The 26767-nt window shown below is 44.4% G+C and overlaps 1 protein-coding gene across 1 annotated transcript in view; it reads left to right on the top strand.

Moving 5' to 3' along the window:
• Pou2af2 (POU class 2 homeobox associating factor 2) overlaps positions 1–24958 on the top strand; it is a 100041-nt gene extending 75083 nt beyond the window's left edge. Inside the window, exons 3-5 of the mRNA XM_050156209.1 lie at positions 21018–21060; positions 23176–23477; positions 24557–24958. Of these exons, the coding sequence (XP_050012166.1) occupies positions 21018–21060; positions 23176–23477; positions 24557–24958 (747 nt within the window). The remainder of the gene's footprint in view (positions 1–21017; positions 21061–23175; positions 23478–24556) is intronic.
• The last annotated feature ends 1809 nt before the right edge of the window (positions 24959–26767 follow it).

Here is a 26767-nt window from a genome sequence, read left to right as displayed (position 1 = left end):
CACATAAACTTTATTTTTTATAAAGTGCAGAGTTTGCAAAAAGTAGATTTGTTGAGTCTTAATTCCATATTTAAAAAGACAGCTCAGACTGGACTAAAGTAGAACAACCTTTGATACATGAAAATAAGGAGAGAGAGAGAGAGAGAATATAAGAGAGAATAAATATCAGATAGAAAAAAAAACTGGTAACAGAAAAGTGGGTCACGTGCAGCCATGGTCTTGGCAGGCCATTGTAGGTGTACAAATGGACCTCAACTCTCTGTCCTCACTGTATCATCTCAGCACTAGCATCGTCTTTCCCCCTTTAGTGATGTGTAAGCTTCCATGATTAATCATGGAACTCATATGTGAACTCGTTTGAACTTTAAGCATCTCTGAATTGACCTTCCAGTCTGCTTACTGTTTAAGAATGCTGAGAAATCTGTCTAGAAAGGTGTTCCCATCAGTCACCGCTCACTCTGAAGACCTATTTCTATCCCTGCTGTGAATGTGACTCGAAGAGCAAAAATTGGGGAGCACCCTACAGCCAGCAGACCCTCACTCGCAGGGCTCTGATTTCATGAGCAGTGCTGAGACCTCCTCCTTTTCTCCATACTGATACGTAAGGACACAGTGAGTCTTCAGCCTCAGATGGGTTTATAACAAGGACGCTACTCATGAGGCATGCTTACAATCTTCAGCTGGCAGAACGGCTAACAGTCAATGATGAATGGTCCCAACCCAAAACTGAATTCCCAAAGATCCTAAGTCAATCCTCTGGGACCAGTGGGCAGATGCAAGATTAAGTATCTTGAGAGGAGTTTACCTGGGCGGGCACTTAACGCAATCAAATGTGTCTTTCTACGGGAGGTTTGGGATGGAGACACAGCGAAGATGCAGAAGGAAAAGGTAAAGTGCCCCCTTCAGCAAAGCGGGTTGAAGATAGGTTCCTCAGTGAGCACCGTAGCCAGGACAACCTTGCCAAGAGCCGGGTTTGGGATGCCTGGCCTTTAGAACCACAACAGCGCATCCAGATGCTCACTGTGATAGGTTACAGTTGTCTTAGGAAACTCGTTAGGTCCCCCTCATCCGACCTCCTTCCAGATGGTTAGATGCCCTTGCCACCACCTGGGTCCTTGGACCACCCTCTGAGTAAGGTGGCACAACTGTGGTTTTCTATCTGTGCCAAAAATTTTCTCAACTTTCATAATTTTGCAGTCAAGTTTTGGAAAATATCATAAAACAAAAATCTTTTATCAAGCAAGATTTTCACAGAATCTCCTCCGTCTATTTTATCTATTATACTATGACTTGCAACTGCTGGGTCTATGTGCTTTTAAATTGTGAATTTTCTTCAGTTTTTTTTTTCTTATCACTCTTCACTACATCACTGGATTTCTGCCAGAATAAATAGATACCACTTGCTAACACCTGGTGCCAAAAAAATAATAATAATAATAATAATTAGATTTCTGACCGATGAAATTTTCTGCAACAATTGAATTCCTCAAAGCTAATCATTTAATCATTTAACTTTTTAAAGATAGCATCATAAAATTCAATAAGCTCTGTTATCTATAGAAAAAGAAAGAAAAAATCAATAGACCTAATTGCCACCATTTTTCTCTTCCGTTTTGAAATTCAATGATTCACAGACTGTTCAGCTCACTAATAAAGTTTTTCTTATGCAATCATAAAGATTCATCTAGAATCACTAACTATACAGCAGCTGGCACGAGGGGAGAACGAAAAGCTGTTTGGAATTTCAATTGTGTGGGAGGGTAGGGGAGTACCTTGTCGTATGTGGGAGAATAAGAAGGGCCTGGAAGCACAGTCTGGTAGTGAATCTTGCCCACACATTGGTGGAGATGGTGACGGCTCTCACTCTGAGCACGCCCACGGAAACGCTGCACTTAGTGACAATAGCCACGCAGATGCAAAGGCTTGAGTTAATATTTTACATAAACATGAGGAAAAAAATAAATAGAAATATCTGGCTCCGCTTTTGAGAGCCTTTAACTGAAGGAAATGCCAAGAGCTGTTCCACGTAGGGAATATTTGAGCTATGCCGTCTTGACTGATGCATAAAATCAACGCAAAGCCAAACTTACTTTCACAGGGTGTGATTCTGCTTCTCAACCATCAGTGATTACACCTCTGCTCTTTGTCTACCCGGTCCTAAGTCCTTCTACTTTAATTTGCTGCTGAAGTCTCGGTCTAGGGCATTGGGGAAATGACCATATTGGCAGCTGGGGTTCTGGGTTAATAATTTGTCCTAATCATTTTTCTGGTGAAAACATCGTGAGTAGTGTAACGGAGCCTGGCAGAGGGTCAAAGTGAAGGAAGCTCTGAACAGAAGGTAAATGGGTACCATCTAGATCTAGCATCTTTATGGCCTGGAGTCATTGCAAATGTTTGCTCTTCTCCGAGAGGTGTGAAAACGCTAACTGCAGGACAGCTGTCCCCTGGCAAGCGCCCTGCTGGGGACTGTCTTTGCACTGAGGCTGTGGTGGGGTGGGAGGTCTCTTCAGCTCCCTGCCCAGCCGCTGCTGGGCTCTGCCAATCACATGCATGCTCCGTTTACCACTGAATATAAACCTGTGACATCCAGATCTGTAATTTGCATCTGGATTTCCTACGAAATCCTAGCGGGGAGGGGGGGAATACGCAACTGGAAACCGTATATTATGTCATCTCAAAAGTTTCCTTGACTGCCCCGAAAGTGGAAAACATAGTCAAGACATTTCATTTGCCCCCAGAAACAGTCTGCTGCTGGCTTAGTGTAGTCTCTTTAAGACCCTCACTGCAGTCAGTTAAAGTGGTTTGGGGTTTATCCCATCCTCCTTCCTGAGCCTTGGTGCCCCTGTCAGTAATTAGAGTTGAACCATTTCTCTAAGTCACCTCTCATCTCAGCATTCATTTTTATTTCTATTGATCTCTATGTGTGTGCAGGTATATTATACATGTTTGTGGCGAGGGCGGGGTATGCACATCTGTGTGCCCACGTGTGTGTAGAGAGCAAGCTCAAATGTGGTTTAGGAACTCCTTGGGACTGTTCCTACTAGACTGGAACTCACCAGTTGTGCAAGACTGACCTCCAGGGTGCCCCAGACAAGCGTCTGTCTTCACTGCCTTTCCTCTGGGATTGCAAACTCCTATCATTATGCCCAGTGTTTTCCTGAGGTCTGTGGGATCAGATTCAAGGCCTACTGGTTTCAGGGCAAGCACTTTACCAATTAAGGAATCTCCCCAGGCTCAGTATTCATTTCTAAATAAATTTTATTTTGTATATTTGAGATTTATAATGTGATGTTATGAAATAACATGTAGATAGTGAACTGGTTACCATAGTGATGCATCTTAACATATACATAGATGAATACACACACACACATCATTGTACATAGTTACTCTTCTGTGACAAGAATCATTGCAATGTGTTTCTTTTTTTTCTTTCTTTCTTTCTTTCTTTCTTTCTTTCTTTCTTTCTTTCTTTCTTTTTTTGAGACAAGGTTTCTCTGTAGCTTTGGAGCCTGTCCTGGAACTAGCTCTTGTAGACCTCGAACTCACAGAGATCCGCCTGCCTCTGCCTCCCAAGTGCTGGGATTAAAGACATGCGCCACCACTGCCCAGCTTGCAATGTGTTTCTATGACAAAGGTCCCCAACAGTAAAATTTTGTGAACCACAATCCCCAGTACTGGGTATCAGACCTTTTGACTGGTTCTGCCTAGTTCCTCCTCTGAACTACACCTCGGTATTTCATTTCTAAAACCTTTTTTAAAAAATTGTCTTCTTCTTTCACCCTCTTTATTTTGGTTATTCATTTTCAAATGTTCTTATCATGTTATTTAGTATTTAAAATAGTCTCTGAGGGCTAGGGAGATGGCTTGGTGTCCCCTGGAGACTAGGGAGATGGCTTGATGGTTCTTGCAGCATAGGGTGATGCCTTGGTGTCTCCTGGGGGCTAGGGAGATAGATAGCTTGGTGGCTCAGCAGGGAACATGGTTTCTGGTATGCATGAGGACTTCAGTTTGCATTCTGCCCACTCAAGTAAAATCCAGGAGTGGTGGCATCCATCAATAACCTCAGTGCTGGGGCCAGGGAGAGAAGGGCAGAGATACACAGGTTGCTGGGGCTCACCAGCCAGCCAGGTTCAGCAAGAGATTCTGTCTCAAAATAATAATGATGATGATGATGATGATGATGATGATGATGATGATGACCTGCTGAGGAGATGGTTCAATGCTAATGAGCTCACTACACAAGCATACGGACCAGAGTTCCTGTGTCCTAAACTTCTTACAAATGTCAGGAATCAAATGTGGCTATCAGCCCTTAATTCAATCTTCAGAGGTCCAAACTCAGAGATTCTTAGAGCAAACTGACTATGAGGACTAGCTGTATTTTGAGCTCTGGGTTTTGGGTTTGCTTAAGAGCTCCTGCCTCAGTGGATAAGGTGGAAGAAGAATGGAGGACGGCTCCCAAAACCAAGCTCAGGCCGCCACAAGCTCAGGCCGCCACATGTGGGTGCACACTCTCAAACATAGGTGCGCCCACACCCACGTGAACACGTGTGCAAACACACATGCGTATCTCACATGCAGGAGAAGATGCCTGAAGTCAACCTCTGGCCTCCATACATGCACACGCAGATAACACCACATATTCATGTGCACGCACACATACACACACACACACCACAGTAGATGGCTGAAGGAATAATCTGACGACGAGCCTCCGAGAAGTAGCTTGTCCTGACTTTGCAGCTTCCTTGAGCTGCTGTTGGAGACCGCTGTCACCCGGGAACCAGTAGTAATTCATCTATGACAAGAAGATGCTCAGTGAAGAACTTAGGCTGTATGCCCAGGTTACCTCGATCCATGGCCCAACTCTGCCACCTACAAACTGTGTGTTTGGCTAAGGTTTCTCTACCTTTCCTTAAACCCTGCCAAGGTTATCATAAAAGTCACAGTTCATCTTTGCCAGGGACTTACCACAGCATAGGTGCTCGATAGATGGAGTTTCGAGGAAGATGACTCCGGAGTCGGGGAGCAGTAGAGTCCAACAGAACGCACTAGGGGACAAAGGTCAAGGGAAGGGAGAGCTCCACCAGCCTGTCTGCCACATGAAGTAGGTGAGCCAACTTTGTCTGCAGACTGGACAGGCGAAAAAGCAGAAAGCAAGCCCTTCGAAACTCATGTCTGGCCCTGCTTAGGACAGTTTCTCAAATATGCTCTTGGAAAATATGTCCCACCCCCTGCTGATGTTTTGTTATCTCTGCCCCTCCCTTCTGGATGAATGGCGGTGTGATAGAATGGCCAGGGGCTTGTTTTCAGAATTATGGATCAGGCTCAGAGTCCATCGTAGAAGATAAACCTGGTTTCTGAGTCTCAGTCTTGTCCCACAGAGATGGGGACAGTAATACCCACCATAGGCAATGACAAGAGTGACATTAGGTTACGTCTGTAGAGCGCCTGGCACAGCACCTGACAGTGTCCTGAGGGCTCAGCATGTGGTAGCTTTTCTGAGTGTTAGAACAGTTGGCACACGGCACCACTTTCTAAGCTCCAGAGACAGTAAGTACCAACTCCATGCAGACATCCATGAGAGCATGGGATGTTCTGAGAGCAGGCCTCGGAATCATCCATTCCCGCCCTCATTAGCACTGTCTCTAACACAACAGAAACTCGTCAAACCATGAACTCTGTATCTCAGAAAAAAACTACTCCCAATGAGTGGATGAGGCAGCAGAATGGCAGGCGCGAGGGCCAGCAGTCTTAAACTTTGTGGTTTGAGGTCTTTTGTTTTTAATGGTGTAATTATACATATTCATAGTACAATGTGATCTCTTGATATACTTGTACAGTCTATAATCAAGCGGTGCGTCTGGCATATCCGTCCCCTCCAACATTGGCCATTCCCTTGTTTCACTATGTAGGATGCACGGTCAGTTACCAGCCAGAGCTGGATGCTGCTGTGCAAGGAAACCTTCAGTCCTTTCTTCTACTCCAGTGGTTCTCAACCTGTGGGTCGAGACCCCTTTGGGGCCAAATGACTTTTTCACAGGGGCTACCTAAGACCTTCAGAAAACACAGGCATTTACACTACAATTCATAACAGTAGCGAAATTACAGTTACGAAGTAGCATCAACAATAATTTTATGATCGGGGGTCCCCACCACATGAGGAACTATATTGAAAAGGCCGCAGCACTGGGAAGGTTGAGAACCATTGTTGTATTCACGGGTACCATCCTACCGTTTAGCCATGCTCCTCCCCTTCTCTCCACACACATCCCCCTGACCCTTCCCAGTCTCTCTGGTAACCGCTCTAGGAGATGAACCTGAATAGGTTCCAGATATGTCCAAGAACATGTAGTAACATCATGGCATCCAGTTCCATCTGGGCTGCCACAAATTACAGGGTTTCCTTCTTTCGACACCGAATAATACCCTGTTATACACCTGCACCCCGTCTTCACCCACCTGTGGGGAGCTCAGCTCTCTCCCCGTCTTACTTGAACACGAAGCTAGTGTCACACTCTTCCCTTTCGTGGGCCAGGACAGCGACGGTTAAAAGTTTACGCTAACAGCCAGCGCTGAGCTACTCCAACTGCTTCGCTCTGCAGTCCTAAACGTTCTCTTCCTTAATAAGGGTTTGACTTAGTCATCAGAAACCCCATTTCACAAAAAGCCTCATTTCAGATGGCAGGAAAAAGACCAAAGCCAGGATTTGCTACCCACTTACTAGCCTGATATAACTTCCTCAAGCTGCGGCTCCTGAGGGTGAGAGGGTCTCGTGAGAGGTGTACTAGAGAGGGAATCAGTGCTATCCACAGCTCAAAGTGCCCCCTTCTCCCCACTAGGCAGAACTCTTCCTAACTCAAAATTTCCTCAGACCTCAAAACACATTCCACCCGTGACCCAACACACACACACACACACACACACACACACACACACACACAACTCTAACTCCTAACCTCCAAGGTTAAGCTTAAGCCCCTCTGTATTCTGAGAAAGATAAATCCTCTTTCCTCAGATTAAATTGGTTTTTGTTATAAGTTGGATTTCTCAAGGAAGATGGAAAAGAGAAAAATCACATAAAGCACAAAAGCAATTGCATGGTCTACAAATAGCCTGACAGGAATTTAATATCTGGTCAAGGACTGGCACCGGCGGTGCAATTGATCTGACTTCATCCCTTATCTCCAGGATCATCATCATATAATAATAATAATAATAATAATAATAATAATAATAATAATAATAAATAGTTGGATGTGGTGACACATGCCTGTCTTTCCCAGCACTGGGAAGATGGAGGCTGGAGGATCTGGAATTCAAGGTCCTCTTCAACTATATCATGAACTAAACACTACCCAAGACCCTGTCTTAAACACTAATCATCATAGCTGCCATTTACTGGGCTCTGAAATAAAAGACTTTATAAATATCCCCATTTCTCTACTTTAAAATAAGCCCATTATCAGCAAGAGCTCAGCAGCCTTCGAAGGAAATTAGATAGAGGCTGAAGAAGCAGGCAGAGAGCTCTGGGACTCAGAATTGGACCCAGATTTGTGGGACTCCAAAGTGTTTCTTTCACCTGATGTGTCAGCTGCCAGTCTCATAGTAGATGTTTTATTAGGATATATTAATTAATTATACACAAGTTCATTGTGACTTTTTAAACATGCAAATATTTTGATCATATGCCCCCTATTATCCTCCCCAGTACCCTTCCCCTCCCATTGATCTCCTTCCTCTTCCCAATTTAATCCCCTTCTACTTTCAGGTCTTTTCCTTTTGGAATGACCCAATGTTTCTTAATAGTGTTTCTTATAGACACATGTGCGAGGAGTCATTTGCAGGAGCTAGCACACCTTTACCATGGCTTGACTATAAAGAAAACGAGTCTTTTCCTCATTTACCAGCTATGGTGTATATTCTGAAGCGGGAGGACTTCATGAGCTCCTTCCCTTTCCAGACTAGAATGTTGGCAGACTGTATAGATTTTGTGCAGGTGGTCACATCTGCTGTGAGTTCAAGAGTACAGCAGCCATACCTCGAATGAAAGTCGGCATTAGCAAAGATAACAGTAACTGGAGAAAGAGGAAGGCAACATCCTTATACCTTCCCTTCATATGGAAATAAGGGAAGAGATTGGAGGATGACGATTACCAGTGCTCTCATTTCCTGGGACCCTATGCAAAAGGCAAATGAAACCCTTTCCTGATATGGAACTCTTAATTTCAATCAACACATACACGCGCACGCGCGCGCGCGCACACACACACACTAAACCCTGGCAGTTTGTACACCGGTTGCCCTTTAATGATTCCGCTGACTGGAAGGAACAGTGTAAGTGGATTCTGACGCTGATTACCCATGTTTTAGAAGTGTGGAGTTGATCATATAAACTCACAGCTACTGTCAGGGTACAAATGCCGTCTAGGATCATGGGTAGTAAATCTTTGGACAGGGTGCCCCAAGCTCTGAAGTCATAGAGTGCAAAGAGTCAGTGGCATGGCTATTAAAGAATACACCCACGATTGGCGCTGATTTCCTAAAATTAACCATTCCGCAGCTCTCATGAATGGAACCAATCCTACAATGGTTTTGGTTTCAGTAAGATTACCTTGCTTGCCTATGCATTTTCTTGTGTTTTTATTTTTCCTTGATGATATTTTTTTTATATTTTGAGAAATACCCCGTGCTTGTTTGGTTACTAAAGTTGTTGAAAAAGCTTTAATTTTTAATATGTTTATTTCATTTTACCTTACTTTTATTTTCTAAATTTTCCACAGAAAAATCCACATCTTACTCCCTTTTAAATTGTCAAAGTTCTCTGGTAAAAAGATCCCATGTCTAACCAGAGAGAATCTTCCCCACAGCTTTTGCTTATTCTCAAGGCACAGGGTTTAGCATGTTGTTGTTAGCATTGCTAAATAACCCCCTTCCTGAGCCTAGGAATTAAAACAACAACAACATTTTCTGAGCACTCAATCCCTTGTAAACGCAAAACGCTGTTGTTTGAATCTAGGGACACACACGATATGGTTGGTCTTCATTTGAATGAACGCTTTATTTTCTAAGGCTTTCCAAACCGCCTTTTGTCTGACTTTAATTAGACCACTGTCCTGCCCTGTTTGGAGAACTGAACCACATTTCCAGAGCTTTCCGTGGTCCCCACCCAGCCACCTGCTCTTTCACAATTACAGAAGAAAAAGAAAATGCTAAATAATAATAAAAGCGAGCCTTTCAGGGGAACTTATTTTCTCAGCTGTCCTATTGGTTCCATGGAATTTTCTTTTTACATGTCATGAAACTTAAAATCATTCCTGGTGGTGGATTCTTTCATGCAGCTTGCAAAAATAATCAGGTTTTACAGCAAAACAACTGTGGCAGGTCCATCTGGCAGGTCTGAGGTTCTGTGGGGATCCCTGCAGGCCAAAGCGCTTCCCAGTCGTTCTTGTTGCTCTAACTTCGCTCCACAAATACAAACAGCATTTCAAAGGCACGCCGAGAGCCCGGGTGTAAAAATATGTTTTATTTTGTAACTTAGGCAGCAGCAGACCCTTCTTTACAGGGACAGCCTGCACAGATTGAGTGCCAAGCGGGAGAGCTGTGAAAATGAAATCTTAAGAAACTGTCAAAAAGTTGGAATTCTGTAACCATGTGGGCTTTCCAAGGGACATAAAATAGCTCATGGCTCAGAAATTTAGACACTCGGAATCATTTTATTTTTTTTAACATTTGAGATTAACCATAAGGATCTAAGACCTGATACCCATTTTAATATTAACTAATTGCTTTAAGTCCAAAAAAAAAAACCGTTTTGCAACTGCCAAAGAGAATGCTCAAGTAGGAAGTGTACAGGAGAAGCCTGTGGAAGTCACACACACACACCTTTATCCACTGCATTCAGTTTCACGTGTGTTCTTACACATGTTTGCTTGGGACCTAAGTTGATGCGTCAGGGTGACCGACTTGCACACGTATGTTATATAACCTCATACGATTACAAAAGTAAATTCGTATTTTCACGATAAGTTCTTTTCCCTTAGAATTAGAACACGGCTTTCATGAGACACTTTGCCTCTGTGTGTGTGTTTTTTTTTTAAGTTTTCAAACAATCGCTTATCCCTTTTACATAAATGATGTGGGCCCTATGGCCCAGGCTAGGAAGAGTGAAGACATACCATACAAAGAGAGGCTTTGTAAACATAAGGCAAGTGTTTATAAGGATGCTTCACTACCCTTCCTCAATTAGACATTGACACTGGCCTTAAGACTGAATCTACACAATTCGTCATTAAATTAAATCATGGAAGAATCTACAGGCCTCTGTACATCGTGGGAAGGTAACGGTGGTGAAGCAAAGAGGACGGGAGCCCTGGGAATTGTACAGTGTCCAGGAGAGATGGCCGGTATGGCTCTCAGCGGTACAGACATGAACCAGCCTTCCTGGTAAATCCTCTAAAAGGATGCCAAACAGAAAGACAAAGACAGAAGTGTCACGTGCCAGCCTCCTGACTCCCCTCATCGTCAGGACCCTGCTGGACTCTAACAGCTGGACACTCACTCCACCAACAACCCATGGCTTCTGCATCAGCATCCATGTTCCAGAATAGCTCTTCCGTCGCGTGTGTACCGCTGAGGCTCTGAGCAGTCATTGCCCACTGGTGGACAAAGTCCAAGCCCTTAGCACTGCTCAAAGGCCCTTTGTAACCATGTTGCTGTGTCTTCCTCTGGCTTTTCGTCATCATTCCTGTCTTCGCGCTTCCTGCTCGCATTCCCACACCTTAGACTTGCTGCTGTAAACATCCCAAGCTGAGGCTTTCCCCACAGTGACACATCTTTCTTCAATCTGCTGAGTGATTTCATCTTTTTAGACTAGATTCAGGGGGCATCTATCCTATGATATTAAAACCATCCTCTCAAGACAGCCAATCACTCCAACTCTCCTCTTTGCCCTTGCTTCTCTACCTACACCACATTGTGGTTAAACAGATCTAGAATAGAACCCAGGCTGTGTCACGTGACTATGAACAGGTCAAGTTATAAACTAGAGGATATCTATGACGTCATCTGAAGATTCATGTTGAACAGTCGATGAGAACACTTAGCACACTGAAGAGAACACAAACACATCTTCGTTAAGTGACACCTACATTTGTCACTAAAAATGAGTGGCACCTACATAATGTCTGAAGTCGAGCCTGACAAGAAGCAGCTACAGGAAGTGCTGGTTCCCTCAGCTTCAACTGTTACTCTAAATACTTCTCTAATTACCCTTGCATTTGTATAACTATTGTCGCTAGGAATCTGTACGTTAACTACAAAATCCATGTCTCCTTTGTGCTTCTGGAAATCACTCCAGTCCTGGAGCACAGTGGGCACATGATATATTTTTCTGTGAGCATCAAAATGAAACATCTGCCCGCCCTGAACAGGCTACTCTCCGCTCCTTACAGAGAAGCCAAGCTTCTCCCTACCAATGCTCAGCTCATGGGATTCCTTGCACCCGGGAGCTTCCTAGCCCCTCAGGCTTCAAATTCAAATCCTCGGCACATTCACTAACCTGATTCCTAATCTCCCACTTGCAGAAAGCCAGAATAGCCATTGGCTCTCATGAGCTACTTTTCCTAGACATGTATCTGCTACCAACTGCTGCCTAAGAAACTGGCCGTGGTAGTTTAAAACAACTGTTGTTTCTTAGAGTTTTGAGTGTCATCCAGATCCTCATTGGTTGTCTCCCAGGGCTTCTCATGCAGTTGCATTTAGCTGGAGTGCATGGCCAGGAGCATTCTCCTTTGCCTGGCTGGTAGTTGGTGCTGCTGGCTGTTGGCAGGGCCACCTCATTTTCACTTCACAGGGTCTTCTGACCTCCAGGAAGCTAGACTCCCTTCCTGAGGAAGGCAAAGGGTAGTGACTGACCTTCAAATCCCCTTGAGGCCTAAGATCTGAGACTTACCTGTCCCTTTGGCCATGTTTTATCAGTCCACTCAAACCACAACCCGCTCCCCTAAATTCAGGAGATCAGTGACTCTCTTCCCAACGGGAGGAGCATCCAAGAAAAGGTAGTCATGGTTTATTTTTACAGGGGGGCTCATCTCCCTAAGCAGCTCCTAATCTGAGCAGCTGATTCTTCTCTTCTGGCACCTGCAAAGCCCTGTGGTGGTTTTCCACGTCAGGGGTGGCCAATGAACTTCATGATTCTGCTAAGGAACTAGCACCCAGAACTTGCTAATGTAGCGGTGTGAAGTCATTGGCACACGGTAGACGCTCATACCTGGAAGTTCTAGTCATGACGCGGTGCTTGTCCTGTTTGTGATTAACTGTACGACTCGGACACATGGTCCGTAAGGGAAATGTGTTTTTCAAATTTTGCAAAAAAAAAAAAAAAAAAAAAAAAAAAAAAAAAAAGAAGTCAGATTCCTTAGAAGATGTTTGAGGTAGTGTATGAGATATGACATGGATCGGATTTCCCTGGGTTCGGCAACTATTTGTCACATTAGCGCACCCAATTCTCTATGCCCATCTTTATTTCCTGGCAGGAGAAAGTGTGCCAGCCTAACAGGGGTAACCATTTGAAGGTAATGTGTGTGAACTTTATGTTCATTACGAAGAGTGGAATCATGTGACCTGAAAGGGATCTAAATGCAAATGTAAAAATGCGGTGCTAGATGGACCTGCCTCCCGAGTGTGGGTATGATGATAGCCAGAAGCTCCATGTGTAAAGTGTTGCAAATACCTTGGAGATACTACCTACTCACCAACAGCTATCACCATCGCTTTTGAAGAATCAATATCAATATCTTTAAGTTTAAGAAGATGCTTTACAAACTCTGTAATTATTTTTTAAATGGATTTAACAGTGCAAGAGAAACACTATGCCTTTAAATGGCACCTAAAATATTATAGGGTCATAAAAATGGCAATAAATGTACGCGAAGGAAACTCCTAATCTTATCACTTTACTACCTTGGTGACCTATTAGTTCAAATTAACTCATTTCCATGAAGGGGCTTTTGGGGCAGCTGTCAGACTGCCCTGCTAGCTACAGGAAGTTGCAGATCGGCAAATTTCATTCAAATATAAACCTCTAAATTTGGCTACCTGGTATTGCAGGATCCTGTTGTTTGCAGTATGCAAAATAAAAATTATATACCATCTTGCATGGTCACAAGCTAGGGACTCCGAAATATTGGATCCAGTGTTATTGGTAGGATGGGAAGGAACTTAGTGAATACCATGTATTGAGCAAAGAATAAAGGGAGTGAGCTGCCCCAATACCTGGGGAAGGAAGCTCGTCTGGCCGAGGCTCCTAACCTATGAAACCCGAGAATGCGATGGAGAAGTAAGCCCTAATCCCTGAATCTGTCCAGCGAAGTCCTCCCCAGCCACACAAGGCTCTTTCTTCCTTGTTCTGTGAGATGAACTGAAGAGATGTGTGTTAACAGTGGTTTTAATGTGGTTCATTTGGCTGGTTCCTGGCCACAGAGGGGGGCACACACCAATTATAACTACAGAATAACTAATTCAATAAAAGTCTTCACTAACAAGATTCTGGTGCTGGGTTGTAAGGGCTCATCAGGATTTGTCAAAACATATCAAATTGTATATTTAAGATTAATGAATGTTAGTATATGTAAGTGATGCCTGAATAAATCTGGCCCCCATCAAAGTGAAATGCTATGGGAAAAATTAAGAAAAAAATATATATCCTGTGTGTAGATGTATATATTTACACATATATACATACCTACATCCACACACATGTATACGCATCTCAGAAGTATCCAATTCCATCTGATAGTTCTGTGAGCGTGAAAATTGTATAGTTTCTCTGAATGACATTAACTCTCCTTTAAGCTAAATTTTTCTAAAATAGTGGTACATTTCTACTTATATTTTCAAATTATCAAAATTCTTGGAAGGTAGCCTGGTATGGTGGTGAAGAAGTGGGCTCTGAAATCAGAGTTCCTGGTTGAATCCATCCTCTGCCACCACAACCACCTGCCCTAGAAAGGGACTTGTGTGTTCCTTCAATGATTCAGCCTCATAGTCAATAAAATGAGAATTCTGATACTTACCTTTGAAGACAAAAATCACTAAGCGAGCTTTAAGATAGAATTTATCACAATGAAAATGTAAAATATTGACTAAAAAACAACTCACTATGGATCTGGGGAGATGGCTCAGTCTGTAAGGGCAGAGACGGGAGGATCCCAGGAGCTTGCTGCACAGACTGTGTAGCCAAATCAGGGAGCTCCAGGTTCAATGAGAGATCTTGTTTCAAAAACTAAGGTGGAGGGTAACTGCAGAAGATCCCCAACCTCAACCTAGGGCCTCCACTCACACATGTGTGCACACTCACATATGTGTGCACGCACGCCAGCACACTCAGGCACATAAATAGATATTTTTTAACTTAAAGAAGCAAACTACAGTGAAATAAATCTTGTTGTAATAGGGATAGAGTAATACCTAATGAGATAATGGTTCAAAACAGTCCTAACCTGATGAAGGACTCAAAATCCCAGACATGCAAAGACACAAAGCACATCCTGCTCAAGCAGAATAAAGAGGAGTGGGATCTACTTCCAGACAATATAAGCTGAGCTTGAAGAACCTAAAAGGCAGCGGGGGGGGGGCTATCTTAAAAACATCAAGAAAAGAAAACTTGTCACACAGAATCACTTTAAGAATAGCAGCAGACTTCCTAACTGAAATTATGGCAATCGAAGACAGTGGTCTTATGCTTTCAAAGTGCCAGGAAATTAAATACTAAATGTTCTAATTATAAAATTAGAATTACCTTCTAAGTACAAGGTCAAAAGCAATGGTACCTTTAGATCAATAAAATCTGAAACAGTTTACTGAACAAAAGCACATTACTGGGATTTTCTAAAGAATTGCTTTTGGAAGATAAAGCAAATACAGGAAGTGTGGAAGAGCTCTGGCCAGAGAAAAGGTAAACACAGAAATAAATACAGTAGAGAATTGCTTAATGTAACAGCGATATCTAATTGTGGTTGCTTGATTTTAAGAATAAAACAGGCCAAGGTTTTAAAAAAAAATACCATAGCAAAATGGCAGTGAGCGTTAATGTCCTTGGGCTCTTGTCTTTCGGGAGAAGTTTTAAGATACTGTTTGTAGGCCTTGTTAAATCTGCATGGTAAAGTTTTATGAGTGACCATAAAGAACGGAAATAGTGATAATCCCCACAGTGGGCACAAGGTGAAATTATATAGAGGGAACGAACACAAGAGACTTCTTTTTGTCAAGTCATAGATAAAATGAACTAGACTCATAATTGGTAGAGCCCTCGGTGTTAAAATGGGGTTGGGCGGGAGTCGTCCTGGTATTGCCGTGATGAAGATTATGCAGAAGGAGAAAAAGAATGAGAGGTTCAGGGCTGGTGATGGCAGGGAAAGATGGGGAACTCTGAGAGCAGAATTGGAGACGCCACAGGATCTTTGTCAGCCAGCGGGAGCAGCTTGGCTGTGGCACAGCCTGGTGCAGTCACGCGGGCTGATGAGTGATGTCTGGGGGAAGCCATGGTGCTCTAGGACTTAAAGAGTGTCTGAAAGGCCCAGGCATCAAACCAAGATTTCATTCATAACATCATCCTTGCCCGAGCTTGGCTAGAGACAGGAGCAGACATGGGAACGGTGGAGCCACAGTAGATTCAACCAGAGAAGCACCCTGAAGAGCAAACGACCCCGCCACAACGTCACCTTGATGCAAAGGAGACTCAGACAAAAGTCGGAAGGTATCAGAGGTGTGTCAAGTCCTTCTAGGAGAGACACTGACAGACCATCAGAATCAAAAGAGGAATGCTGGATAGTGGGGGCCCTGGCAGCATGGGGGTGGGCATGTGCCCCAACCTAGCTCATCTATGATTTAGTCAAACAGATCTGCACCTCTCTGGCCACTGCATCTCTGAGTTCCTGTCAGTCACTTAACTAGTGTAGCCAGGGGCGTCAGTACACACCCGTACTCCCAGCAGACAGAAGCCCAGGCCTGAATTCAAGGTCTGCTTGGACTATGCAGTGAATCCCTATCTTCCCAATTACTCTCTGGAGTAATTCACTGAGAACAGCAGGTTTTTGTTGTTGTTGTTTATCCATCTATTTTAAGACCCAACTGTAGCCTCCCCACTTTTCTCCCAGTCCCTCTCTCCCATTCCCCATCCCCCTCCATCTCTTCCTCCATCCAAGAAGAGACAGGTCTCTTATAAGTATCAACAAAGCATGGCATATCAAGTTGCAGTAACACTAAGCAACTCCCCATGTATTAAGGCTAGGCAAGGCAGCCCAGGATGAGGGATAGAGTCCCAAAAGCCAGCAAAACCCTCAGAGACAGCCCCTGAGAACAGCAGTTTTAAAATAAGCCTGAGAACAGCAGTTTAAAAATAAGCCATAAATGAATTAACTCATAATCGTATGCCATGCTAAGGGACAGATGGAACCTCTGCTGTCTCACCAAGTCCTGCCCAGGAGATGAATTTGACCTCTGTCCAGTATGTCTGCACAGCGAATGCTGTCTGCACTCCAGTCAGTTGGAAGCCTTCTCCTTGGGGTGGGGAGGCGGCTCCGTGATAGAGTGCTGGTGTCTGGCCTTCACAGGCCCGGGTTCCACCTCCACCCAACACAGCTAAAGGAGAGATGCTTCTTGGTTACCGGGCCAACATCCCAACATCTCAGAGCCTCGGTCTGAGTCACCCTTGGTCCACTTAATAATTACTCCAAAGCTGGAGAGAAGAGATGCTGACAATTTTGTTAAAGCATATTGTATTAATTCTGTTCTATATTCTTATTAGCAATCTCTTACTGAGCCTGATGTATAAGCTAAACTTGATTAGCATGTAATAAGCAGAAAAAAATAGTGTATCTATGCCTTGATAATAAGAGGGGACTACTGTAACAACGTCCATTTAGCACAGCCGGGCTACTGTATGCCAGGTGCTATTTTAAGCACTCCACACCTAAGTTCTAATTCAACTTTCATGTACCCAAAATTCACAGAAATGAGGCAGGCCCGGGATTCCAACAGAGACCTGTTGGTTCTAGAGCCTTCCCTCTTAAATACAATGCTGCCCTTGAGTGGTTGCCCGGTGATATCTCACCTGAAAGACAGAATTCAAAGTCAGTGTGATACACTGAATGGTTGAGACGACACGATTCCTAAGATGGAACTCTAACCTCCGGCATGGTGATATGTGGAGGACTTGGAGGTAATCATCATACTGGACACATGATCTCTGGGTGTCACTTGAAGTCACCTTCAGAAGACTGCAAACCAAAAAGGGACCCTCATCAAAAACCAAGCCATGGCCTCAGATTCCCAGGCCCTGGGACTGTGGGATAACGTGAGATCCAGCAGTCTGCAGTCTGCCTTGGAGCAGACAGAGTGACTAAGAAGACGGCTGGTAGGGGCACTTTTGAGAAAACGGCTCAGTTGGTAAAGTGCTTACCACGCAAACATGAGGACCTGAGTTTCATACCGGGCACATAAAGCTGGGCACGACGGCACAAGCATGTAACCCCAAAGCCGTGAAAACAAAAACAGGGAGATCCCTAGGGCTTGCTGGCCAGCCGGACTCAGTCGCTGATCCCCAAGGATTCTAATGAGCCCTTGCCTCAGAAAGCAAGGTGGATGAGATTGGCCTCCTTTGGTCTTTAAACAGACATGCATGTGCCCCACACATATACATGCATACACACATGAACATGTACACACGAGCACACATGAAATCATGACAGTTCAAAAATGATGGATTATCTTCAAATATTTGAAAAGCTTTACTTGGAATAAGAGCTAGACATATTCTATATGAACGAAAGAGATGGTTAGAAAAGAGAGGAGACTTTTACAGTCAAGTTTATGGAATCAGAGATATCCAGGAGAAAAAAAAAAAGCCGGAGTGGAGAAGCAAACAAGGCACCGAGTTCTCTGCCATCGGAGATTGGATTCATGGCGTTAGAAACATGCATGCTGGTTGAGTGAGATTCTGTGAAACCTCTCCAGCTCTTAGGAATCTCGGGACCGTGAAGGCATAGGCTGGGAGCTCAAGCCTGAGGTCTGAGTACTAAGGATGCTTAACCTCCTTGGAAGATATTTTCAGCTCCTTCTTTATTTGGGGACATTTTGGAGCTAGCATTTGCTTTTGTAATATTCTGCAGTGGTATTTCATTTGCATTTTAATAAATAAAGTTGGCCTGAAGATCAGAGAGTAAAACAGCCACCCTGGTCATTCTTAGAGACCAGGCAAGGTGACACACACCTTTATTCTCAGTAGCCACAATTGTTTGCCATAGAAACCGGGTGGTAGTGGTGCATGCCTTTAATTCCTGCACTAGAGAGGAATATAGGATGGGAGGAGACAGCTCTCAGTCAGTCTGAGATTCCTAGAGACAGAATCGCCATTTCGGACTGAGATAGAGGTAAGAGCCCGTGGCTGGCTATTTTGCTTTTCTGGCCTTCAGGTTAAACGCCAGTTTCTGTCGCTGGGTTTTTATTAATTGTGCCACAGTATTCACGTCTTCTGTATTTTATCTGTGATTGTGTTATGCTGTTGTTTGCATGGATGGTATGCACACATGTGTACATGTAGAGACCTCAGGTCACTGTTGAATGGCTTTCCTCCATTGCTCTTCCACTAAAAACTGGTTGGCCAGCAATCCTCAGGGATGCAATGGTTTGCAAAGCCTACCCCTAAGGCAGGGTTACAAGCACATACTTCCTGCCCAGCTTTTTACACAACTCCTGAAAATTCAAACTCTGATCCTGGTGCTTACACAGCAGATATTGAACTGACTTCCCAGCCCCGTTTCTAATATTATAAGACACTGCAAACTTATTTATCCTTCATGCTGATGCCAGTACAAAGCCCTCCTCTAGAATGTGTTCCCACTCATCCTCATATCCACATCACTCATCTTCCCAGTCATGTATCACCAGTCCCAGGTTACCACAAGGGAGAGAACGGAAAACAATTGAAATACATTGTCTCCCAGTTCTGGGGATGTCAGCTGGTCCTGGTCCCTGGCAACTGCAGGAAAAAAATTCCTTCACTTCCTCCTAGCTTCTACCAACCAACCTTGATCCCTAATCTTGAGGTTAAATCATTCACATTTTTCATATCTCCATAAGACCCTCACCTCATCTGTATCACTGTTCTCTTATTTTTTTAAAAAAAATTGTTTAAAATTTTGTTTTTTATGTGTATGGTTATTTTTGCCTGTGAGCAGTATCCACAGAGGCCCAAAGGGGGACACCAGATGTTTTGGGACTAGAGTTACAGATGGTTGTGAGCCACCATGTGGGTACTGGGAATTGACCCTGAGTCCTCTGGAAGGCCAGACAAGGCTCTTACCTACCAAGTCTTCTATCTAGCTCCCCTTTTCCTTCTGATAAGGACATCAGTCATATGGGCTTGGGGGACCTGTCCTAATTCAACATGACCACATCTTAATTTAAGTAATTATACCTTCAAAGATCCTATTTCTAAATAAGGTTCAGTTACAGTTACTAGGAATTAAGGAGAGATTTCAATGTTGATGCTCGGCCGGTCACAGGATCACCTCCAAGCCTAATAAAGTAAGTTCCATACCCAGAAGGGGGAAGGACACAACTGACTCCTCAAGGTGTTCTCTGACCACCACGAGGTGCACACTCCCACAGGGCACACACATACACACACATACATGCACACACATAAACACACATATACATACAAATATACACACATACACACACACATAAACACACATACACACACAAACCTGCACACACATACACATATACATACAAACATACACTCACACATATATACACGAATATACACATGCACACACATATACATGCATAAATACATATACACACAAACACACGTACATTTAATAAAACGTAAAGACATGCAATCTTTCAACAGAACAGTATTCTGCCTACCACTTCCCCACCCTCCCACCATCACTGCTCTGTGTGCTCTCTAAGAACTGCATTTCAGCCAGGCATGGGGGCACACGCCTTTAATCCCAGCTCTAGGGAGGCAGAGGCAGGGGGATCTCTGTGAGTTCCAGGACAGGCAGAGCTGTTACACAGAGAAACCCTGCCTCGAACTGCATCTTCTCTCCACAAATGTTTATTATGCCTTTTATGAACCATGCTCTACTTTGAGCGAGAAAGAAAAATCACACTCAGGATTCCTGCTCTCCGTGGATTTATTTACTTTGCATAAAGACCCACAATAAAATGTAGCCATTCAGGATTGAGGCCAACTGCCAGACGCATATAGGAATGCAAACACGCTGATATACATGTGCATAAAAAACACTGTCTAAGATATTTTATGAATGAGTATAGACACAAAGAGTAAAACACAGGACAAATCATTCTGTTTCATCTAGCTAATGTGTCTTGGCATATCTATCAGAACCTAAAAATTTGGTTTCTCTCTTGCAAAACTTTATTCTATTCTATATAATAAACTTACATTCTACTCTAAATTGTCCCCCTCCAAATCTTCAAGTAAAATTTCTAAGCATCATCATATAAGAGTTCAGAGAGTGAAGAGGTAACTCTGTTAATAAACGATTGTCATACAAGCATGGCGACCTCAGTTAAAACCCCAGGACTCATGCAAAAAGCTGGGCATAGTATATGCTTAGGCTTCCGTGCTGAGGAGGTGGAGACAGGGGGATTCCTGGAACTCACTGGCCATTCAATCTGGCCTAATCCACAAACCCAGATGCTGGAGAGAGAACTTATCTCAAAAAAAAAAAAAGGCACGCTAACCAGCTGGCCATCCTGAAGACAGCACCCAGGTTAGCCTGGGTACCTCTGGCCTCCACACACATGTGAACACGTGTGCACTTGTACATGTGCATAAGCACACATTTCCACACCCAGAAAAGAAAGGAGGGAAGGAAGAAAGAAAGGATGGTTTGGACATATATTCCTAATTTTAAAATTAAATTCGAGCTGTAACTAAGGTTGACAACACCTGCATTCTGTTTGCCTTCCAGGGCAGTGTCAGCTCCTCCCAGCCTCCGTTCGTCCAGATGCCAGGTGAGACCTTTAATTCAACAAGCAATTTACTGGCCTTTAGGCAGCAACTGAGCGTTTGTGTTTTGTTTTCCGCCAAGCCCAGAGCTACGCACATGTTACACAGCTACTGTATCACCGAAGTTCCATCCCCAGCCAAGAGCCGCCGAGGTTCTGATAACCGCCTCATTTTCTCATTTTTGCATCTTAAAAAAATCAATGAAGACAAATCTCACCGAATCATCCTGAGCTTAGTCCTTTAGGTCTTGAGAGGTAGGCTGTTTTCAAAACCCTGCCTGGAAGAAGCTTTTAGGCAAACGCAATAGTAACCAGGCTCCAGGTATAGTGTTAAAACATCTAAAGCTCTGACACCATGATCTGACTGTAGACAGAAGGAGAAAGGAACATTAGGAGCAGGGACTACCTTTATTAAGTACTTTCCATGTCACACACAGCATTCAAGATACTGAATTCATGTCAGTTTCCCAGGTCTGAATTCCGCCATCCTGGGAGGATAGGAAAGGAATATTCTTAATGGTAATGAAAGTGATATACCCCCTTGCCCTCACCACTCACAAGCCACACACACACACACACACACACACACACACACACAATATTCCTCCAGATCTCAAACTCCAGAGAGATTTAGCACTTCCCAAGTTGCATAAGGCGAGGAGTTCCAAAGACTCCCGTAACTGAACGACTCTTGTATTTTCCCATCGTGTTTACAGGGACAAAGCTCAGTTGTAACCTCCCATTGTTGAGGGAAGGGACGAGGGACAGAGATGGCATCTCCTCCACATCTCAGCCCTTTTGCAAGCTCCCTGTGTTGGTCTTGGTGAATGAGATTCCACCCTCTAGTATATGGACTGTACAAGTGATAAATTACACAGACCTGGAGTCCTTGTCCCACACAGATTCTCGAAAAGTGTTGAGCATCTCTCCTCTCTCTTGAAACCAATTGGTCTTTCTTAAATAAGGCTCTTGCCGGTTTCAGTTTTCCCCTCTGTTCCTCTTAAAACCCTATTCAAGCTCTGTCTCCATAATGTCCAAAGTGAATGAGGGATCCAGTGTGACCACAAGGGGGCAGCAAATAAACACTAGAAGCGTCAAAGCCAAACATGGGTGGCCAGGATGGGTATTGTTTTTTCTCAAAAATTGACTTTTCTACATGTCCCATGGCAAGTCATCACTTTATGCCAGCCGGGTGTGATACAGGTGGTGAAGATCAGTGCACAGAAGAATCAGAAGACAGTACTGCCCTTGGCATGAGGTGGGCTGTGTGTTATCTTATCTAGAGAGACATTACCTCCTGTAAGAAGCCCAGAAGCAGCCACTTGGAAACTGTCCTGTATGTTACAGGATGTCGTTCAGAGGCTGTGATAAGATCTTTATAGTTCATTGAAAGGCATAGGTTCCAAATAGCCCGGCTTCATTCTGTCGGCTGCAACAAATGCCATGACCTAAAGCAACTTTTAGGAGGAAATCACCCTTTTCAGCTTCCAGATTCCTGTCCATCACTGAGGGAAGACAGGACAGGACCTAACTCTGCAGGCAGGAACTAACTCGGGCAGGAGCTTGAAGCAGAAACTACGGAGGAATTTTGGTTGCTGGCTTACACTTTTGCTACCTTTCTTCGACAGCCCAGGCCGCTGGGCAGGGAATGACTCCTCCCGCAGTAGGCACGCCCTACATCAATTAATAATCAAAGCAATCCCTCACACACATGCCCACAGACCAACCTGATAAAACACTTATTTGAGACTCTCTAAGCCATGTCATGGTGACAGATAGTGTTGACTAGGATACCAGGAGGCTCTTTAACTTACCTCTCTATGCCCCTCCTAGAAGCATCTGGACCTGGAAGATACTTGATACATCATTATCTGGGTAAAGTTATTGTACGTCTAACATGAATCCATCCCTAAATCCAGGGTGAACTTTAAGCATATCTGTTATTTGGGCTGAAACAGTGATGCAGGAATATTATATACTGCTCAAGACATGTATATTTCTTTGTTAACGATGTCAGGCACACGTGGGTACCATCTTTTCACGGAGTACTGATGAAGGAGCTGCAATGCTCTGAGCTTCCCGCATGAAACTTTTGCTCACTTCTTTTTCCCTTGGCCACAGGATCGCCAGTCATGTCAGGTTACTACGGTGTCAGGAGATCTTTCCTGTCTGACTCCGACTTCCATAGCAGCAAGCAGTTCTCAAACGACCTCTATCCCTCCTCCGGCGTGACTAAGCCCTTTGCCTGTGAGTCCTCAGCTGGACAGAGTCACCCGGGCCTGCTGGAGTCCTACCTGGCAGAGCCCTACGGAGACTACCGCCCACCAGCGCTGACCTCCACACCGGGTTCCCTGTTCGGCACCTCAACTCTGCCGCCGCTCCTGCCACCTCCGTTCCCCGGCGATCCAACTCACTTTGTGTTTGTGAGTATGGTTATTTCAATGTGCAGGGAGGAAGGGGAGGCCCCAGCTCCGATGACCCAGCCCTCATATGTGGTAACCAAGCTGAAGCCAGAGATAACTCACCTGGGGATTCCTGCTCTGCTCTGCTCAAACCTGGAGGTGCCCAGTCAGGCTGGATCTGCTGGGACACTTCTGAGGGATTCAGGCCTGCACAAAGATCACATTAACCAAGGCATCGAAACTGTCTAGCTAGGGTTTCGAACAGGGACCATGTAAAGTAGAATTCAGGCTCATCTTGTTACTATCCTGTTTGCTGAATGCTCCGCACCCTGTTAGAGTAAGACTTGTTTAAGCCCATGGACTCTAAGAAACAAATGCTGAAGTGTTCAAACTCCTCATCTTCTGCTCCCTTGCCATTCCCTCTGCTCCAGCTTCCTCCGGAAGCCTACACACACACACACACACACACACACACACACACACACACACACACACCGTGTTCTCTCTTGATCCCTCCAAAGAAATAAGTTCAGAAAGATCTAAAAAAGCTGCTAATGCTCCTTTTATAGAAAACCGTAAAGCCTCTTGGCACAAAGGAATGAATCGCTGAAGGTGGAATTTTAGACAATGAGGGTGGGTCAGGGAATTAGCCTTATTTTGTGACAAGAACTTTCATGGGCCTTTGTTCATTTAATATTTGCAGCAGCTCAATTTTGTGCCCCATTTCACAGACGAAGGGCTCAGAGGGTGGTAGGTGATGCGGCGAATGAACTCAGTCCTCCCCAAAGAAAGTACTGTTGAGGAGGTAGGGAGCCCCCACCCCACATCATTGGAGGACTACCCTAAACCAGAACCAGGTACTGCCTTCCCCTGCTTGTGTAAAGAGGAATGCAGGACCCAGAGAAACATCCCTGAGTAGAAATTAACCCAGATTCCCCTGACTTGAGTCAAACAGCAGAGGGTAAAGTTGCCCAAAGGCTAGGCTTCCGCGGCAGCGAGAGGGTTTGAAGGCTTCTCTGGATGTCTTGGTCCATCAGGCAGCGCTATATCCTCAGAGCATCCCTCAAAACTAATTTCCATGCCTTTACCATTCTCCTCAGAGAGACTCCTGGGAACAGACGGTGCCGGATGGACTCAGCCAACCAGACCCTGTGCCTGCTGAGGTCTTGCAGACCCTGCCACCCAGCACCAGCTGCCTCTCCCAACTGGAATCAGGAAGCAGCAACCAACACAGGAGCATGGGATGGGGATCATCCCTGGCTGGGGCTCAGCCCTACTCGCTGCATTCACTGGAAGATCTGCACCACACACCAGGGTACCCCACCCCGTCTTCGTACCCCTTCACTTCGTTCATGACCATGTCAAATGACCTCCCATCCAAGGTGGTGCCCCTCTCCCCAGAGGAGGGGTCAGACACCTCTTCCCTTCACGATCCTTCGCCTTGGACAAAAGAAGATGGTAGCATGGCCTGGGGCTCTTATGAATGCCGGAGAGCCTACTGAGACTGCAGGCCAGGGGACTTCTGCATTCTGATGGAAAGCTGGATTCTATGTCCACAGATTCTTCTAGGTGTGCTAGCTCAATCAGAACTGGATTCCGAGTTTAAGTCACAACTCTACCCAGTGCTAGTTGACAACGGCCTTTATCCCTGCTCTTATCCACTGTAACACCCCTGCAAAAACACTACAATGTCAACCAAATATTTCTGTGGCTCACATTCTGATGAGACAACCTTACAGGGAGGCCACTTTAGAACTTCGCTAACGCAGTTTATTCTGAATTTTCTGTTATCTTTGAAGCAGCATGTTTGGCACTGGTTATTTTTCTTATATTACATTAAAAACCTTTATCCAGATCATAAAGCACAATGACTCTTCCGTCTAATTTTTATTAGTTATAAAGCTATGTGTATTTAGCAGAAGAAAAAGGAAATGGTATAGCGCAGCTTGGAGTGCATAAAATTCATTTTATAAGCTGTGTGACTTTAAAGTGTGTAGTGTTACACACATTCCCACATTACAGGGACTTGTAAAGGCCCAGTTAAAAAATATGGCACCAGGTACAAGTGCTTTATTGTCTATAAAATAGGATGAGGTCAGGAGACTGGCTTTGTAAGTGTAGAGTCTTACCCAGGGTATCTAAATGTTATTTCAGAATCCCCCACCATAAAAGGCTGATCAATGGGAGCCTTAGTTAAACGAGGCAGAATCTGACTAATGGAATCAATTTATAGTTACCAGAGTGTCTGAATGCAAAGGGAAGCCAATGGTCAAAACCCAATTCATATATTTCAAGACTAGACTGTGGCAAACGAGCAGCAAACAGGACACCGAGAGGCAAAGGGGAATGGGGATGGGCATATTGACAGGCAAGAGTCATCAACAGCATGCCCAGTATTTACCAGCTATACAAAGGAAATCCTCTGTGGCTTTTCAGGGAGAAACGGAGAGCATTTGCAATCTACAAATTTAGAAACAGACATCAGAAACAGGAATCTGCCCCTAGAAAGTCTAAGGGGTGTGCATCCCTTGGCTGAGTTGAGTAATCTCCACCAAGTAGAGTGGTTACTTGCAGGTCATGACCCTCATAAACGATCCCCACCCACCTTGACTTTGTGGATGCATAAACCAAGGCTCATAGGTGACATTACATACCTCCTTCCATCTTCTACCACAGCCATTTCTTTACTTCCTTCTGACATCTTTGAGAACCCTCTGGTCCCTCGTGTCTCCTAGAAGCCAAAGCTCTCATTTCCCACCGAGGTCTCTAAAATTCCTTTTTGGCCCAGTTCTTCAACAGAGTCCCCAAAGTATCTTTTGCTATTGTCTCATCGTTTACCTCAGCTAGGTGGGGGCAGGGGGTCTTGCAAATTCAAACCTGGGTATTAATTCATACTTAAATGTGAATAGTGGTTTTGTCTCCTGACCTAGTCTTCTGGTGGTGTTTTCTGTCTAAGTAAACCACCCCTAGCTCACTGAATACCAACAGAAATGCTGACGTTAAAAACCCTTCCTCTTCCTTGTACTCAAACCTCCCAACTTGGAAAGTATTCATGTGGGAACAAAGGAACAATGAGCTCCGGTGGCTGTCTGTCGTGTAGCACCCTCACAGGTCCCCTGCCGACTTCCTCTCTCTCCACGGCTGCTTTTGGACAGCCCTAGATACACACATACATCTGTGTAAGGAACACATCTGCGGGAGAACAACGTGAGACTTTAATACGCATGCTCTAATTTGCTGTCTGCTGCTGTGATAAATACCATGGTCAAAAGCAACTTGAGTAAAAATGGTCCTTACAGTCCATCGTGAGG

This window comes from Alexandromys fortis, unplaced genomic scaffold, assembly GCF_014885135.2.
Source record: "Alexandromys fortis isolate MF-2015 unplaced genomic scaffold, M_Fortis_MF-2015_v1.1 scaffold_89, whole genome shotgun sequence".
Lineage (NCBI taxonomy): Eukaryota > Metazoa > Chordata > Mammalia > Rodentia > Cricetidae > Alexandromys > Alexandromys fortis.
This window is presented reverse-complemented; position numbering and strand designations above follow the sequence as displayed.